Below are 16,129 nucleotides of genomic sequence, written 5' to 3'. Positions count from 1 at the left end.
TTGATTCAAATTTCTGAGAGTAGTTTGAAACCTAATTTGAAATACCTACTTACTGGATACACGTGGTACTTACACGTGTAATAGATAACCAATTATTTAAGTATCGTTACGATTAACACAAAGAATCCTAAGTGTTTCGACATTCTTAATTTTATATTCGCTTTTTATTTAAAAATGTTTAGATAACAAGTATTACGTACATATTATTATGGTATATAACCAAAGAAATTGCAGAATGCTACCTTACCGAAATTTTTATTGAAGCGTACATACATAAGTTACAAGCGGTTCCAAATTTCCAATTAAAATGCAATACCTACATGTAATCATTTTACTTTGCTTCACCTTAGCTGTAACTGCCATGTTTACAAACAATGGCTTGAAACAAATAAAGCTAAGACTGACCGAAGGCAAAACTAAGCTCGATTTGAGAAATGTTAAAGAAAAAAGGATCGAGCAGCCACTAGATCAATATGATCCACATGAAAATAGAACATTGCAAATGAGATACTTCGAGAATTTCGAGAATTGGAAACAAAATGGACCTGTGTACGTGTATATTGGCGGAGAAGGGGAGGAGAATGGAGAACTTATAGCGAGCGATAACAGATCGTTAATAGTTCAACTAGCCAAGGACACGAATGGTGCTATGTTAGCTACGGAACACAGGTATTATGGAAAGAGTTTGCCCAACATTACTAAGGACGATAAAATTAAATATTTTAAATATCTAAGCTCCAAACAAGCACTAGCAGACATCGCAATGTTGATAATGAAGTTGAAATCGGATCCTAAGTTCGCGAGCTCACCAGTGGTGGTGGTCGGCGGGTCATACGCAGGCAACCTGGCGGCCTGGATGCGTCTGCTGTACGCCGATGTGGTGGACGCAGCGGTAGCCAGCAGCGCCCCTGTCCTTGCCAAGAAGGACTTCCATGAGTATTTAGATACTGTTCGATATACTTTTGCTAAATACGGAACTAAAAACTGTCTACAAAATATCGAGAAGGTATTTAAAAGAATCGAAGATTTATTGAAAAGCAGTGCTGGAATTGAAACGTTAAAAAAAGACTTAAATATTTGCCCAAAAAATGATCTGACTAAGTTAGAAAATCAGCAATGCCTATTTGATAAATTATATGGTAAACTCAAATTCACCGCGCAGTATGGCCAGGTGTCCAATGTCAAACATGTTTGCGGTGATTATGAACCTACTAAAAAGTTGACACTTGATCTAGAACTCTCTTTAAATAACGATACGTTAGAAGACGACAATTGTGTAAATGTTGATGATTGTTGGAACATTGTAGACCAGGATGACATAGCATGGACATATCAATTTTGCACCGAGTTTGGTTACTTACAAACAACATCATCTGAAAAGCAGCCCTTCGTTCACTGGGGGCCTTTGGAGTATTGGTTCAAAAACTGCAAAGGTTTAGTGGAAGGGGACATCGAAAAGAGAATTGACGAGGGCGTGGCGAAGACCAATAAAATGTATGGGGGGCTGAGTCCTAAGGTGAGCAAAGTGGTGTTCCCACACGGGGACATGGACCCGTGGCACTCACTCGGGGTGCTACAGGACCTAGGACCCGACGCGCCGGTGGTCATGGTCAACGGTACTGCACATGGTGACATACTATTTGTTAGAGCCGGGGAACCAGCAGAAATGAAGGAAAAAAGAAAATACGTAAAGGAACTGATTAAGAAATGGATTTCAAATCAGTAATTTGATATTATTTTTTGATGAATAAATTGATATTATGTACAATATATATGTTGAATTAAATACATCAAAGTATATTAATAATATTTTGGCCTGATGATTGATTAATAAATAAATAGGTAAATAAATGAATGTTAAATTTTATTTGTTTATTTATTTATTCACCTATTTCTTCGAATTTAAACTGTTGTGAGACTAACATTGAATAATTTTACGGTAAACCTAAACCGTAAAATTATTCAATACCTATTTGTTGACCACCCTTGCTTTCCAGCAATGTTTAATTATATCCACTTAAGTACTATATAAGAAATAATATTATTAAGGTGGATGTCTAGGGCTGTCCTGCCAACTGACCACCAAAAGATGGCATGATTGTGTCTTTCGTATTTCGTTAGCAATAGCGGTAAGCTGTTGCCGCTCAACTTTCCGTTTCTCACTTTTTAACCGACGTTAAATTAAGTATGAGCAAGTATGAGGTATTGTATTGTATTGTATTGTATTGTATTTATTTATTGCAATTCACATGTACATTACAGGTTTTCCAAGTACTTAAGAGTATAGGTAGGTACACAAATGACACATGAAACCCTGTTGGGCGCAGCAATCAGGTAGATATGTAAACAATACTAGTCGTTTCGAGCATAATTTCATCAATTGCAGGGTGGTTGAATAGTAAATATTCTAGAATTATACAAATAAGTAGGTATGTAAATTTTTCTTTCGCACCGAGACCGTGGTACACACAAGTACGATTATGTAAAATGGATCAGCTATATTTACTCGCAAGTAGGTATGTAGAAGTTAGACCAGCGTACCTAATATTTATTTGCTGTTTACTCATTTTCATTAAAATACTCCTGTAAGCTGTAATGACATTTTTTGATTAAGTATTGTTTTAAAGTTTTATTAAATATTTTTTCCAATTCGATGTCTTTTATTTCGTTAGGTAAATTGTTATAAATTTTTATGGCCATATTTTGTGGGCTTGTGCTATGTAGTTTCAGATTTGAGTTTGTTGTCTGTATAAGGTTATTTTTATATCTCGATTCGTATCGTCTAGGTTGGTCAGCAATTTTTTTAAATAGAGCGGGGTATTTACGTACAAATTTGCAAATTTCAAAGATATAAATTGAAGTTAAGGTTAAGAGTTTAAATTTTATGAAGTAGGGTTGGCAACTGTCAGGGCAATAGATATTTGCTAATATTCTTACGCATGTTTTTTGGAGAATAAACAACTCGTTTGCATCTGTGCTATTCCCCCATAGGATGATAGAATATTTTAACCATGAATAGGCGTACGCGTAGTAAGCTGCAAGGGCAGATTTTAGGTCAGTGGTTTTTTTTAGTTCTCTTAATGCATAGGTGAATTTAGACATTTTATTTGCAATCTTTTTTACGTGCGCTTTCCAATTTATATTGGAGTCGATATCCAAGCCAAGAAGTGTAAAGCTATCAACGCATTCTAGTTTTATGTTATTGTATGAGAAGTCTATTTGTAACGGGGTTTTTTGGTAGGGCCTAAATTGCATTAACTTAGTCTTTGAAAAATTTATTTCTAAGTTATGATCGTTCATCCAGTGAGTTATATTTGTCAATATGTTTTTTAGATTTTCGTTAAGATTTTGGTCATTTAGGCATGATGTGAGCACGGAAATATCGTCAGCGAATAGTACGCAATTTTGATTTATTATTTTTGGGAGGTCGTTTATATAAATTAAAAATAGCAAACATCCGACGACACTTCCTTGAGGGATGGAATTCTGTACGTGTTGCACATCAGATTTGACGTAATTTATACTACCGGTTTTGTAATCGATACTTTGTAGTTCCACGTATTGTATTCGATTTTCTAGATAAGAGGTAAACCATTTATGGGTTATTCCTCTCACGCCGATCCCGTATAATTTTTGTAGAAGTATTTGATATTGAACTTTGTCATAGGCTTTGGACATGTCTAATAGAATTCCAATGGCATAATGTTTACTATTAAGTATATCTAGTACTTTCTGCATATATGTATAGACGGCTAAGGTGGTCGAACGGTTTTTCCGGAATCCATTTTGGTTGTCATCGAAAATCAGATATTTTTCACAAAAAGAATAAAGGCGCTTGCAGATGGCTCTTTCGAATATCTTTGATGATGTTGGGAGTAGTGAAATGGGTCGATAGTTACTGGGGTTAGTTCGGTCTCCTTTCTTTTTGTATATAGGTTTTATTAGGGCGGTCTTTAAAAGGTCCGGGAATGTCCCCTCAGCGAACGATTGGTTAATGAGCATATAGTAAGGGATAGTAAGTTCGTCGGCACATTTTTTTATCAAAGCAGGTGATAGTTCGTCGATTCCAAAGCTATGTTTATTTTTTAGAGATTTTATTATGTAATTTACTTCTTTTAACTCCACCGGGCGCAGATACATGGTATTGGTGGTTGAGTTGAGCACAGGCCGGCCGCGCGGAGGGGCCGTGCCTGTATCCCCGCCAGCCGTCCCCATCCCCACCGATACGTAATAACTGTTGAAAGCATTTGCAACCTGTTTCGAATCCGACGTAAGTTTATTACGGATCGACAACTCGATATTATGATTGTATCTTTTTTCATTTTTGTTTGTGCGTTCTCTAATAATTCGCCACATAGATTTCGTTACGTTTTCAGATTGTTTTATTTCATTTATATATTGATGTTTTTTAGACTTGGCAACTACTATTTTTAATATTTTTTCGTAGTCTTTATAATGTTTTGTAAGTATAGGATTTTTGGTGTATGTTGCGAGAATCCGGAGTAGCCTTTTATTTTTACACGATATTTTGATGCCTTTTGTGAGCCATTTTTTTCGCGGTTTGTTTGATATTTTAACTTTTTTTATTGGTATACAGCTGTCTAAAATACGTTTTAATGTTTCATTAAACATGTTATAGTTATAATTAAGAGTTTGTTTTTCTAATATAATTTTTTCCCAGTCAATTTTTTGAAGTGCTAATTTAAATGATCTTATATTCTCTGTATTATATAGCCTTTTGTTTATCGTCCATGTGGTGTAATAATTTTGTGGTTCTAGTATACATATACTAGTTGCTTTGTGGTCCGAGAATCCTAAATTTTGTACATTTGTTTTTACATTTTCTGTCGAAAAATTCGTAAAAATGAGGTCTAGGCAGGTTGAACTAGTCTGGGTTATACGAGTAGGTTCACTTATTTGTTGTGAAAAGTTATATTGTAGCATTAAGTTATTGAGTGTTGTCGAGTGTTTGTTATTTTCTAGTATGTTTACATTAAAGTCGCCCCCGATAATGATTTTTTGTTTATTATATTTTTTTACTAAAAGTTCTAAAAGCAGTTTTATTTGTCTATAAAATATATCGGTCTCTCTGGTGTTCCAGTAAATTACTATTATTATTACATTTAACTTATATAATTCTACTGCAGCTATTTCTATCACATATTCAATTGACATGTCCATAATATCCGTTCGTTGCATGTATTCCAATTCTTCCCGTAACAATATGCAAACGCCGCCGCCTGCGTAGTTAGTACGGCTGTATGATGCCGCGAGGACGTACTTATCTATATGCACTAATTCCAATTTTTTTTGTGTCAACCATGTTTCCGATACGCCTATTGCATGATATTGGTTACGATTTGTTTCCAGGTAGGCTTCAAGGTCCGGTAGCTTATTAAAAATGCTTTGCATATTCTGGAAGAGTATTTTTAGTGTGTTATCTTTATTAACGAAAATTAGACGGCCTTGTTACGTTTGCATAGGACTGTGAGTGTGTAGTGCTTGTGTTAACGTCGGTAACGGTTCTCAATACGTCGGAAATTTTACTTCTTATGCCTCATTCCTTATTTAGCATCATTTCTTATAAAATAAGGGCTATGATGAGAATCAAAACTACAGATACAGAGAGATATTATAAGACCGCTAATTGGCCAACCGACCCTAAATAACCTAAAACACTTTCGTTGTACTTGGGACTTTGTACTTTCTCTTACAAAACTTGAGCAATAATAATAGTACCCGAGTACTCCTGGGGAAGCTTTGTCACCCGAAAGGTGGTTGGGTGGTGCGGGATCTTCTGCTTTTGGCTTGCCTTAGCCGGTCCAGAGTGGAGTCGCGAGAGCTGTGTTCTCGAGGATAGATGTGGAAACGTAAGTGGCCACTTGACTATAGTCTTGGTCAGTTTCAGAAACTCCACAGTGTCCACAATAAACATGGATGTAATCCAGCTCTTCCCGGCCGGCGCACGCGCCGTCGTAAAGCTGAAGCCACTGGCCGAGGTAACGGACGGATAAAAACTAATGTGGCCCTTAATGTTGCCCTTAACGCGACCCGCACAGTGGTAGCAGGGACAGTAATCTAACCGGGATGTATATCTAAGTTCCAATCTCTTGGTTTCTTGCGCTGGCACTCAACTCAACAAGTGAGTCCAGCACTAGCTCCATTTTCAGAGACGAATTTTACACAGAGCGCCGACTAGTGTGTCATCACGAGATCACTATAATAATATTGCTTTGCCTAATGATAATGTTGGGTCTGAATGAGTGCTCAGACTAGATTATATAGCGATAATTTAGAAGCAGATAGGATATGAATAAATCGAAAATCGTGCCTATATAAGGGTATATGGAAATAATGTTTGGTAAAAAAAATTGGCAGTAAAACAATTTGAGCACCAATTTCTAAACTCTGCATACCTACCGACGCACTATGTATTCAAATAGAGCATATGTGTTATCCGTACCATACCGACCGTAATAAATGATAACCTAATGAATTTGCTAATACTGACGCTCAAAACTTTATAGTTCCAAATATTACATAAGAAAAACGAAGAAGAGATAAATGTTCTAATATTGCTTCCTGTAAAACAAATTCGAACAAACTATGCACACCAGCGGTATAAAACTTCCGTATTGTTGGCAAGTTTACTGTGGTCGGTCGGGCCTTAAGCTACCGGGCTCCTGGGGGCAATGGAGGCGTGTACGAGATTTCTCATTGCAGCATCAATTTGATAATGTCTCTTTTTATTCTAACGCCTCTCTGGGCGCGGAATATTTGTCTAGTGTTTTTCCGGGAATTTATATTTAACGAAGTTAACGGACGACTCGTTTTTATTTAAGGCGGGAATAGTTAAACATGTTTCATGCTTTTTTAGGGTTCCGTACCCAAAGGGTAAAAACGGGACCCTATTACTAAGACTCTGCTCTCCGTCCGTCCGTCCGTCCGTCTGTCACTAGGCTGTATCTCACGTACCGTGATAGCTAGACAGTTGAAATTTTCACAGATGATGTATTTCTGTTGCCGCTATAACAACAAATACTAAAAACAGAATAAAATAAAGATTTAAGTGGGGCTCCCATACAACAAACGTGATTTTTGACCGAAGTTAAGCAACGTCGGGCGGGGTCAGTACTTGGATGGGTGACCGTTTTTTTTTGCTTGTTTTTTTGCTTGTTTTGCTCTATTTTTTGTTGATGGTGCGGAACCCTCCGTGCGCGAGTCCGACTCGCACTTGGCCGGTTTTTTTAACTCTTTACGTTACTCTATTAGTAGGTAACCTTAAATTTATTTTTCACCTCAGCAGCTCGAACAAGGGTACTTTGATTCTTAAAAACAGTGAGCAAAATGCGATTTTGCTCACTGAGTGAGACAAAATGACATTCAAGTGACCTTTATAGTCAAATGTCATTTCAACATGCGGGGTCTAATAAAAGTTCGAAATACTTGGGTTCTATTATCTCTGTCCCTTTCACACTGTTAGCAAAAAGAAACAGACAAAAAAAAGTTAAAACGACATTCAACAGTATATTGACCGCAGACCGCATCGTTCCAAACCACGTACGAGTATGAATTCTTAATAATTAATAAATAAAAATAAAGTTTAAGATTTGATAAAAACTGATAAAATACTATATTTTAGGCATTTAATTGTACAATTAAAATAACGAACTCAAAAAATTCACAGATCATCACGCAAAATTAATTATTTTACTTTTAAGAATTTCTACCATAGTTGACAAATAGTACGTATCCGCAATTCGGACCGTATCTTACAAAGATTTTTTTTACAAAAAAAAGTTTGAAGTGTCAGTTAATGTTTGTTATTTCTATATTATTTTAATGGAATTTATTATTACGTTTTGTTTTTGTGTTCCATTGCGGTAATTAAACTTAATTGTTTGTATATCTTAAGAAAACATGAGTGCAGGTATTAAGTGATGAACAAGGAATACATTTTTCAAGTTGTCTAATAGGTATGTTCTCACTGCGCTGAGGTGAAAAATGTTGTGTACTACACGAGATCAAAGTTATTTACATCTCGTGCGCTTTTGAGTCCCTTACTACGCTCAAGATTCTAAATTAGATTCACTCGCTACGCTCGTGAATCTATTATAGAATCTTTCGCTTGCACGGGACTCAAAATAAGCACTCGAAGAAATATCAAACTTTGATCACTTGTTGTACAAATAACTATAGTGCAAACTAGCACAGGTGATTACAGTAATTTTTTTGTAAAATACGTAGGTATATAGTTTTGCAGAATGTGTTGGTATCACAGACCAACCCCTATAGACAGAGCTTATAGGACGACTCGCGGTCATCACCCGTATGGTGCATAGGTCAAATATAATATTGCACGCGCGCCGCTCCGATCAGTAGCGACCAAGCTTACGACCCGTTAGCAGTGTGCACGTGTCTAAGAAAATAAATCGTAAACTATTGAATTCTTGAGGAAATCATGGGATATTGCAGAGTAATATGGTGTGGCAAGTCATCTTAGACTTCTACTTACAAAACAGATGGAATTACCTTCGACGGGAAAGTCAAATTCATTATTACGTTGAAAATTGTTTCTTGTCCGCGGGGTTCATTTTATAGTGGTCAATAAGCTCAGGGCGAAGTATGTCCGTCCCTTTTCGTCAACTTGAAAATGCAATGTGCTATCCCTTTCACGTTACGACTAGGGATGCGACGATGATGGTTTCGTCAGTTGCGCGAACTTCGTGCCTTCGTTCGTACCGTATTGTACCATTTTAAGAAATATAAAACAAAACTGTGATTCTCTTTTACTTTTAATTGAATATAATAATGTAATTAATCTGTAGTTTTAATATAATGGTAGTTTATCTTAAATATTAAGTAGGTATACGTACGTATTTTCGTTTTTTGCTAGTAGTATAATCATTATAGAGTTCTAGTATTAAAATAAGAAATCGGTGAGATTTTTTAGAATCGCGTAGGTGCGCAGTTAGGTCTCATGTCACCAGATGGGCCTCATGATGAACTTCAAAGAAGTGCGAGGGAACTAGGTGTTGGTTTGTGATAGGCATATGTTGTGTGGGTTTTTTAGAATCCTCTAGGGGAGCAGTTAGGTCTCATGTCACGAGATGGGCCTGATGATGAACTTCAAAGAAGTGCGAGGGAACTCGGTGTTGGTTTGTAATAGGTATATGTTGTGTGGGTTTTTTAGAATCCTCTAGGGGAGCAGCTAGGTCTCATGTCACGAGATGGGCCTGATGATGAACTTCAAAGAAGTGCGAGGGAACTCGGTGTTGGTTTGTAATAGGCATATGTTGTGTGGGTTTTTTAGAATCCTCTAGGGGAGCAGTTAGGCCTCATGTCACGAGATGGACCCGATGATGAACTTCAAAGAAGTGCGAGGGAACTCGGTTTTGGTTTGTGATAGACATACGTCATCATCTTCCCCGCGTTGTTTCGGCTTTTGCCACGGCTCATGGGTACCTAGGGTCCGCTTGGCAACTAGTCCCGAGAATTGGCGTAGGCTCTAGTTTTTACGAAAGCTTCTGCTATCTGACCTTCCAACCCAGAGGGTACACTAGACCTTATTGGGATTAGTCCGGTTTCCTCACGATGTTTCCTTTACCGAAAAGCGACTAGTAAATATCTAATGATATTTCGTACATAAGTTCCAAAAAACTCATTGGTACGAGCCGGGCTTCGAACCCGCGACACTACTCAGAATAACAAACCATTTCCATTTTTACTGAGAAAAAAACAATGTACCCAATTTTTTTGGCCTATTTCATTATGTTTTTAATAGAACACTCTATAATGACCGTAACAAAACGGAAAGTAAATTGTATGAACTTTCGGTGACAATTTTTTCTCGTATTAGTATTGAAAGAGATCGCGATTTTAAGTGGAAATAATATAAAGATCTAAAGTTTAAAATGCAAGATGCGGGAACAACTTTAAATATAAATGCCATTATGTTAAGTAAAATTTTTAGGTTTTACCTACATTTTTACATTGCTAAAATATTATTAGTCAATAATATTCTTAAATAAGTTTACTTTAAGTACCTAAACTAAATGATAACAATTTTACCACAATAAATTACTGTACCACTGTACCACTGTCCGTAATGAACGTGTCCCATCCCTACGCTGACACGTGACATCGCGCCATATTTGAAACGACCAATCGCAACGCCGTGAGTACCCCTCCCGCACCTCACAGTTTGGTGAGTTGCGTCGCGAACAAAATGACCAATATTAGGTTTCTATAGGCGGTATTCTATGGTTGGTATTCATCAACCTCGTGGTTACTTCATTAAAATAGTATAATCATTAATCTGATACAATAATGTTTAATTCAAATAACGAATACCTGTAATTTTGTAATTTCAGAGGGGCTTATAATTATTGTCACCTTGTCACTAATTGGTCATGGCGTGAGCCACCATTGCATTTAATCACCGCTTCAGGCCTCGTTTCAAATAAAATTGTTCCGGTTTAAAAATTCTAGGGTCATCAAGCGTAAAAGCACGTACATGGATATTTTATTTTGGCCGTAATATGTTGCACTTGTAAATTGCCAATGCGTTTCAAACACACGTGTTCCGCTTCACAACTAGCCAACCATGCGAAAGCTTACCGAGTGCTGGTAGGCCGAAGGCACAAGACAAACCAGAATAAGTGACCCACAAGGTACGCATAATATAAACGGATGTAAAGTTTAAGTTACACTAGACCAAGTAAGATCTCGACTAGCAGGCGCTCGCGAAACAAAAATGAACTAGCCAGGGTTGCCGCAAGAATGTTAGCGAGCAGGTGCTTGTGAAAATTTTAACCACAGTTTGAGCTTTCGCTTTGTGCCGATGTAAATTTTATGTTGAAATATCAAAGTGAATTTCGTTTTGAATATTGTTTATATATTGTTGCATGTAGAGATAAAAATTGACTTTTGTGAAATTTTACTATTTTAGTGCTCCGTATAAAGCGTAGTTTACGGAGCACTTCGGTACTATATCTATCTATATATATAAATGCAAGTGTCCTGACTGACTGACTGATTCATCAACGCAGAGCCGAAACTACAAAAGCTAGAAAGTTGAAATTTGCACACTAGGTAGAATTTATAAAATGTACAAGAGATAAGAAGCGATTTTGAAAAATTAAACCCCTAAGGGGGTTAAAAAGGGGATGAAAGGTTGTATGGGGTACAAGTTTTATTTTAAGCTAGGAATTTGAAACTTTGTAAAAATGTATTATATTAAAAAACAAGAAAACTAATTTCAGCGTTTTTGAAAATTCATCCCCCAAGGTGGTGAAAAAGGGGTTGAAAATTTGTATGGAGTCCAAATATTTTTGTGAGTGTGGGACTTGAAACTTTGTATAAATAATTATAATTATAATTAAGCCTTTATTTTTATCCTTAATCTACCTTAACTATTACATAATGAATATTAATTGTAAATTATATTAGTGGTAATTAAGGCCCCTGACGGGTGAAGGCCTCCTCCAACAGTTTCCAAGTTGACCTTGAATGGGCTTTCTGTATCCAGTTTTCTCCGGCAGTTTTTTTAATATCATTAACCCAGCGATCTCTAGGGCGTCCTTTGCCTCTCTTAGTCCTTGGGCCCGGCCACGTAGTAGCAAGTTGTGTCCACCTTTCATCTGTCATTCTTCCCACGTGACCAGCCCACTTCCACTTCAGGCGTTTCATATGCTCAAGAGCATCAATGGCGTTGGTTTTTTTACGTATATCTTGGGACCGTTGTCTGTCCTTCAGCCTAATATTCATGATACTCCTCTCCATTGCACGCTGGGCCTTTTGTATTTTGTCCTTTGTATAGAAGTTGTATATCCAAGTTTGACATCCGTACGACATGCAGGGGAGCAGGCATCCGTCCATGACTTTCTTTTTTAGTTTTAGTGGTAGCTTCGCTTTTAATATTTCTTTCAGGCTCCAGAACTTATTCCATGTCATGCTGATTCTCCTGTCGACTTCGTCATTATTTCGGTTGGTACTAAATGAAATACGTTTTCCTAAATATATGTAATTGTCGACATATTCTAACTTTCGCGTGTTGTCTACCAGTATAGGTTTTTGGAGAGTATTAGTCATTACTTTTGATTTTGTTGAGTTTAGTTCCAATCCTATCCTTTTGCTTGCTGAGCATAGTTCTGATATCATTTCTTGTAATTGTCTTGATGATTCTGCGAAAAGTACTATGTCATCAGCGAAGCGAAGGTTACTTAGGTTTTTCCCCTTTACGTTGATACCTTTGTGTTTCCAGCTCAGGTCTTTCATTATATGTTGTAGGACTGAGATGAAAATTGTAGGCGATAGCGGGTCTCCCTGTTTCACACCTCTACAAATTTTTATCACTGGTCCTAGTCTGTCTAATTTCACCCTGCTTATACTTTTGCTATATATGTCTTTCAGGATTTTTATATAAGTTTCCGGGATGTTTTGGGTCTCTAGTGCTTGCCATAGGCTTTCGTGGGATAAAGAATCAAAAGCTTTAGCATAGTCAATAAATGCTAGGTATAGGGGTTGTCGATATTCTTGATGCTTTTCGATTATTTGTTCCAGGGTATGGATGTGATCGATTGTGCAAAACCCTTTCCGGAATCCTGCCTGCTCTACGGGTTGGTGTTTTTCTATTTCTGGCTCTATTCTTTTATTTAAACAGGCTGCGAACAATTTGTATATCGTAGGAAGCAGACTTATGGGGCGGTAATTGTTCATATCTGTTGGGTCTCCTTTCTTGTACAGTAATGTAATTCTTGACTCTGCCCATTTAGCTGGTACTTTTTGTTCTTTGAGTATTTTATTGAATAGCGTTGTAAGTGGACCTGCGAGTAAATGTTTACCTAGTTTGAGAGCTTCGTTTGGTATGCTGTCATGTCCGGGGCTTTTTTCCTGTTTAAGTCTGTCTATCTGTCTTATTATTTCTGACTCTTCGAAATCTTTGACGGATACTGCCTTAGGTGATGTAGAGGTTATTTTATTTTGTTGTGTTTCTATTTCGTTGATGTTGCAGTCTTGGTAGTTATAGAGGTCTTTATAAAAGTCTGAAGCCGTTTTTACTATATCTAACCTTGTTTGCGCACCTTTGTCTGGATGTTTTGATTTCAATTTTTGAATCCAAGGTTTACTAGTGTTAAGTTGTTTAAACGCCCTTTTTTGACTTCCTGATTTATTTAAGCTTGATTCTATTACTTTCATTCTATAGTTTTCGTAGTCTCTTTTTAATCTCTTGTTTATGGTTTTATATAAGTTTTTAAGTTCTTGTTTCTCTTCTTTGTTTTTTGGATGTTTTCGTTGCAATTCGATTCGCCTTTTTATCATACAGTTTGTTTCTTCTGATATTATCTTCTTTTTTTCCTTGTATATGGGGATATTATTATAAGACAGGAAAAGTAATTTCAGCGTTTTTGAAATTTCATCCCCTAACAGGGTTAAAAAGGGGTTGAAAGTTTGAATCCATTACAAATGCTTTGAAACTTCTTAGAAATGCATAATAGCCGATTACAAAAAAAAGTAATTGCGACGTTTTAGGAAATTCAACCCCTAAGGGGGTAAAAAAGGAGATGAAACATTGTCTTGGGGTGCAAATTTTAATTTAAGCTAGGACCTTTAAACTTCGCAAAAAGGTATTAAATTAAAAAAAAAGAAAACTAATTTCAGCGTTTTTAAAAATTCATCCCCTGAGGTGGTGAAAAAGGGGTTGAAAGTTTGTACGGAGGTCAAATATTTTTGAGAGTGCGGGACTTGAAACTTTGTATAAAGCCATATTATTAGAACTCAAGTACTTTCAGCGTTTTAAAAAAATCATCCCTTAAAAGGGTTAAAAAGGGGTTGAATGATTGTATAGGGATTAAATTTTACTTTAAGCTACGAATTTATAATTATAACTTCGTAAAAATATAAATTATTAAAATACAAGAAAACAAGTTTCAGCGTTTTTGCAAATTCATCCCCTAAGGTGGTGAAAAAGAAGTTGAAAGTTTGTATGGAGATCGACAAAAATTTTGAGTGCGGGACTTGAAACTTTGTATATGGGCATATTATTAAAATACAAGAAAAGTAATTTCAGCGTTTTTAAAAATTCATCCCCTAACAGGGTTAAAAAGGGGTTGAAAGATGGAATCCATTACAAATTCTTTAAAACTTCATATAAACACGTAACATAAAATAAAAAAATAACATTAATTGAACATTATTAAAAATTTAAAAATTCATCCCTTAAAAGGGTTAAATAAGGGTTGAAAGTTTGTATGGAGATCAAACATTTTTTTGAGTGCGGGACTTGAATCTTTGCATAAAGGCATATTATTAGAATACAAGAAAAGTCATTTCAGCGTTTTGAAAATTCATCCCCCAAGGTGGTGAAAAGGGGTTGAAAGTTTGTATGCACATCAAATATTTTTTTGAGTGCGGGACTTGAATCTTTGTATAAGGGCATATTTTAAGAATACAAGAAAAGTAATTTCAGCGTTTTTAAAATTCATCCCTTAAAAGGATTAAATAAGGGTTGAAAGTTTGTATGGAGATCAAACATTTTTTTGAGTGCGGGACTTGAATCTTTGTATAAAGGCATATTATTAGAATACAAGAAAAGTAATTTCGGCATTTTTGAAAATTCATCCCTCAAGTTGGTAAAAAAGGGGTTGAAAGTTTGTATGGAGGTCAAACATTTATTTCAGTGCGGGTCTTGAATCGTTGTATAAAGGCATATTCTTAGAATACATGAAAAGTATTTTCAGCCTTTTTAAAAATTCATCCCGTAAAAGGTTTAAGAAGGGGTTGAAAGTTGGTAGAGAGTTCAAATTTTATTTAAAGCTAGGAACTTCAAACTTCGTAAATAGGTAGTTAGGTAGTAGGTTTTACTAAATAGTGGACTTGAAATGAAAATATGCTGGGGGTTGAGAGGGATTATATCGAGAACAATTTTATTCAGTTAGGGGCTTGAAACTTCGTAGCCAGGTTGTGTATAATTAACAAATAATTAACAGTCCCTACTGCTATCTTTTGCTGCATAATGTTCTAATCTAATGTAGAATATATAACCACCAATATACAAATCCACGCGTACGAAGTCGCGGGCAACAGCTAGTACCTAATAAATCTGTTGAATTTCATTTGTACCACGAGGGAATAATTTAATTTGCATAACTGAAATAATTTTCTTGTCACTCGTCGCCATAGTTACAATCACCTGGGTCACACTTTGAATCCTGGTTTTGTGGCATTTAAATTAACTAAACATTTATTTCTGCGGTATAAGCCCTTTTCACAATACGTGCTTGGTAGATGGCCACCAAGCACGATACTATATAACGAGGCTCAACTGGAACAAGAGTTCTTCTAACAAACTGTATTGTCGCCTGGCTGACAGGATAAAATAACAATAAGAAATAAGTAGTTGATTCACCCACCCACATACCCTCGCGTGAGTTACTGCAATAATAACCTAAAATGAGCAAGTAAATGCAATTTCTTGACTCAAAAAGAGTTTTTAAAGTTCTAGCGAAGTTTACCCAATTTGTGGTTAGATTAGATATCACTGTACAGAACATGGGAGGTTTCTATATGTATAAGGCTGAACACATTATTAAAAGAGCGGCATTCTCTAGGGGTCCCTTTTCTAGGTGGTATTCTTGGAGTTAATAGTATGTTTAATAATAAATAATTACAGTCTCATTTTTGTTTTTATTTCAACGCTATGAACGGCATGAAATGCCACTTACACGCTCACTGCCACTCAAATTGAGAAATTTACAATTTTGTATTAAAATATTGCAAGTGTTGAAATAATTAATTAAATTATTATTTTAACCGTTGAAAAGCCCTGGATGTTGGTCCAAAGTTACAAGGCGTACCTTCAACTGTGCCGTGTCTGGCTTGTACCAGTAATTGTGAGTTACAAGCAGAGTACGTGAGCCGTCTAAGTTTTCGTTCGATTTTCGATGGTCGAAGCAAAATTGTCCAGACAAATTTAAAAGCAGTCTAGACGGAAAATCTCTTGAATAAAATATATTCTATAATTGTATTTGGTGTGAAACCCTAGAGTACCTACAAGGTTTACTGAGTTTACTATAGTATGTCTTTGGAATATTTTTAACGTGAAGAGGAAAGGAGGTGAAGAAGTTAC

The 16,129-nt window shown here is 36.2% G+C and overlaps 1 protein-coding gene across 1 annotated transcript; it reads left to right on the top strand.

Moving 5' to 3' along the window:
- Window positions 1-255: 255 nt before the first annotated feature.
- LOC134650766 (putative serine protease K12H4.7) lies at window positions 256-1,742 on the top strand. Its single transcript, XM_063505702.1, has one exon. The coding sequence runs from the start codon at window positions 308-310 to the stop codon at window positions 1,724-1,726; it is 1,419 nt and encodes a 472-aa protein (XP_063361772.1). The 5' UTR covers window positions 256-307; the 3' UTR covers window positions 1,727-1,742.
- Window positions 1,743-16,129: the final 14,387 nt, after the last annotated feature.

Source organism: Cydia amplana, chromosome 1 (assembly GCF_948474715.1).
Source record: "Cydia amplana chromosome 1, ilCydAmpl1.1, whole genome shotgun sequence".
NCBI classification, from domain to species: domain Eukaryota; kingdom Metazoa; phylum Arthropoda; class Insecta; order Lepidoptera; family Tortricidae; genus Cydia; species Cydia amplana.
This window is presented reverse-complemented; position numbering and strand designations above follow the sequence as displayed.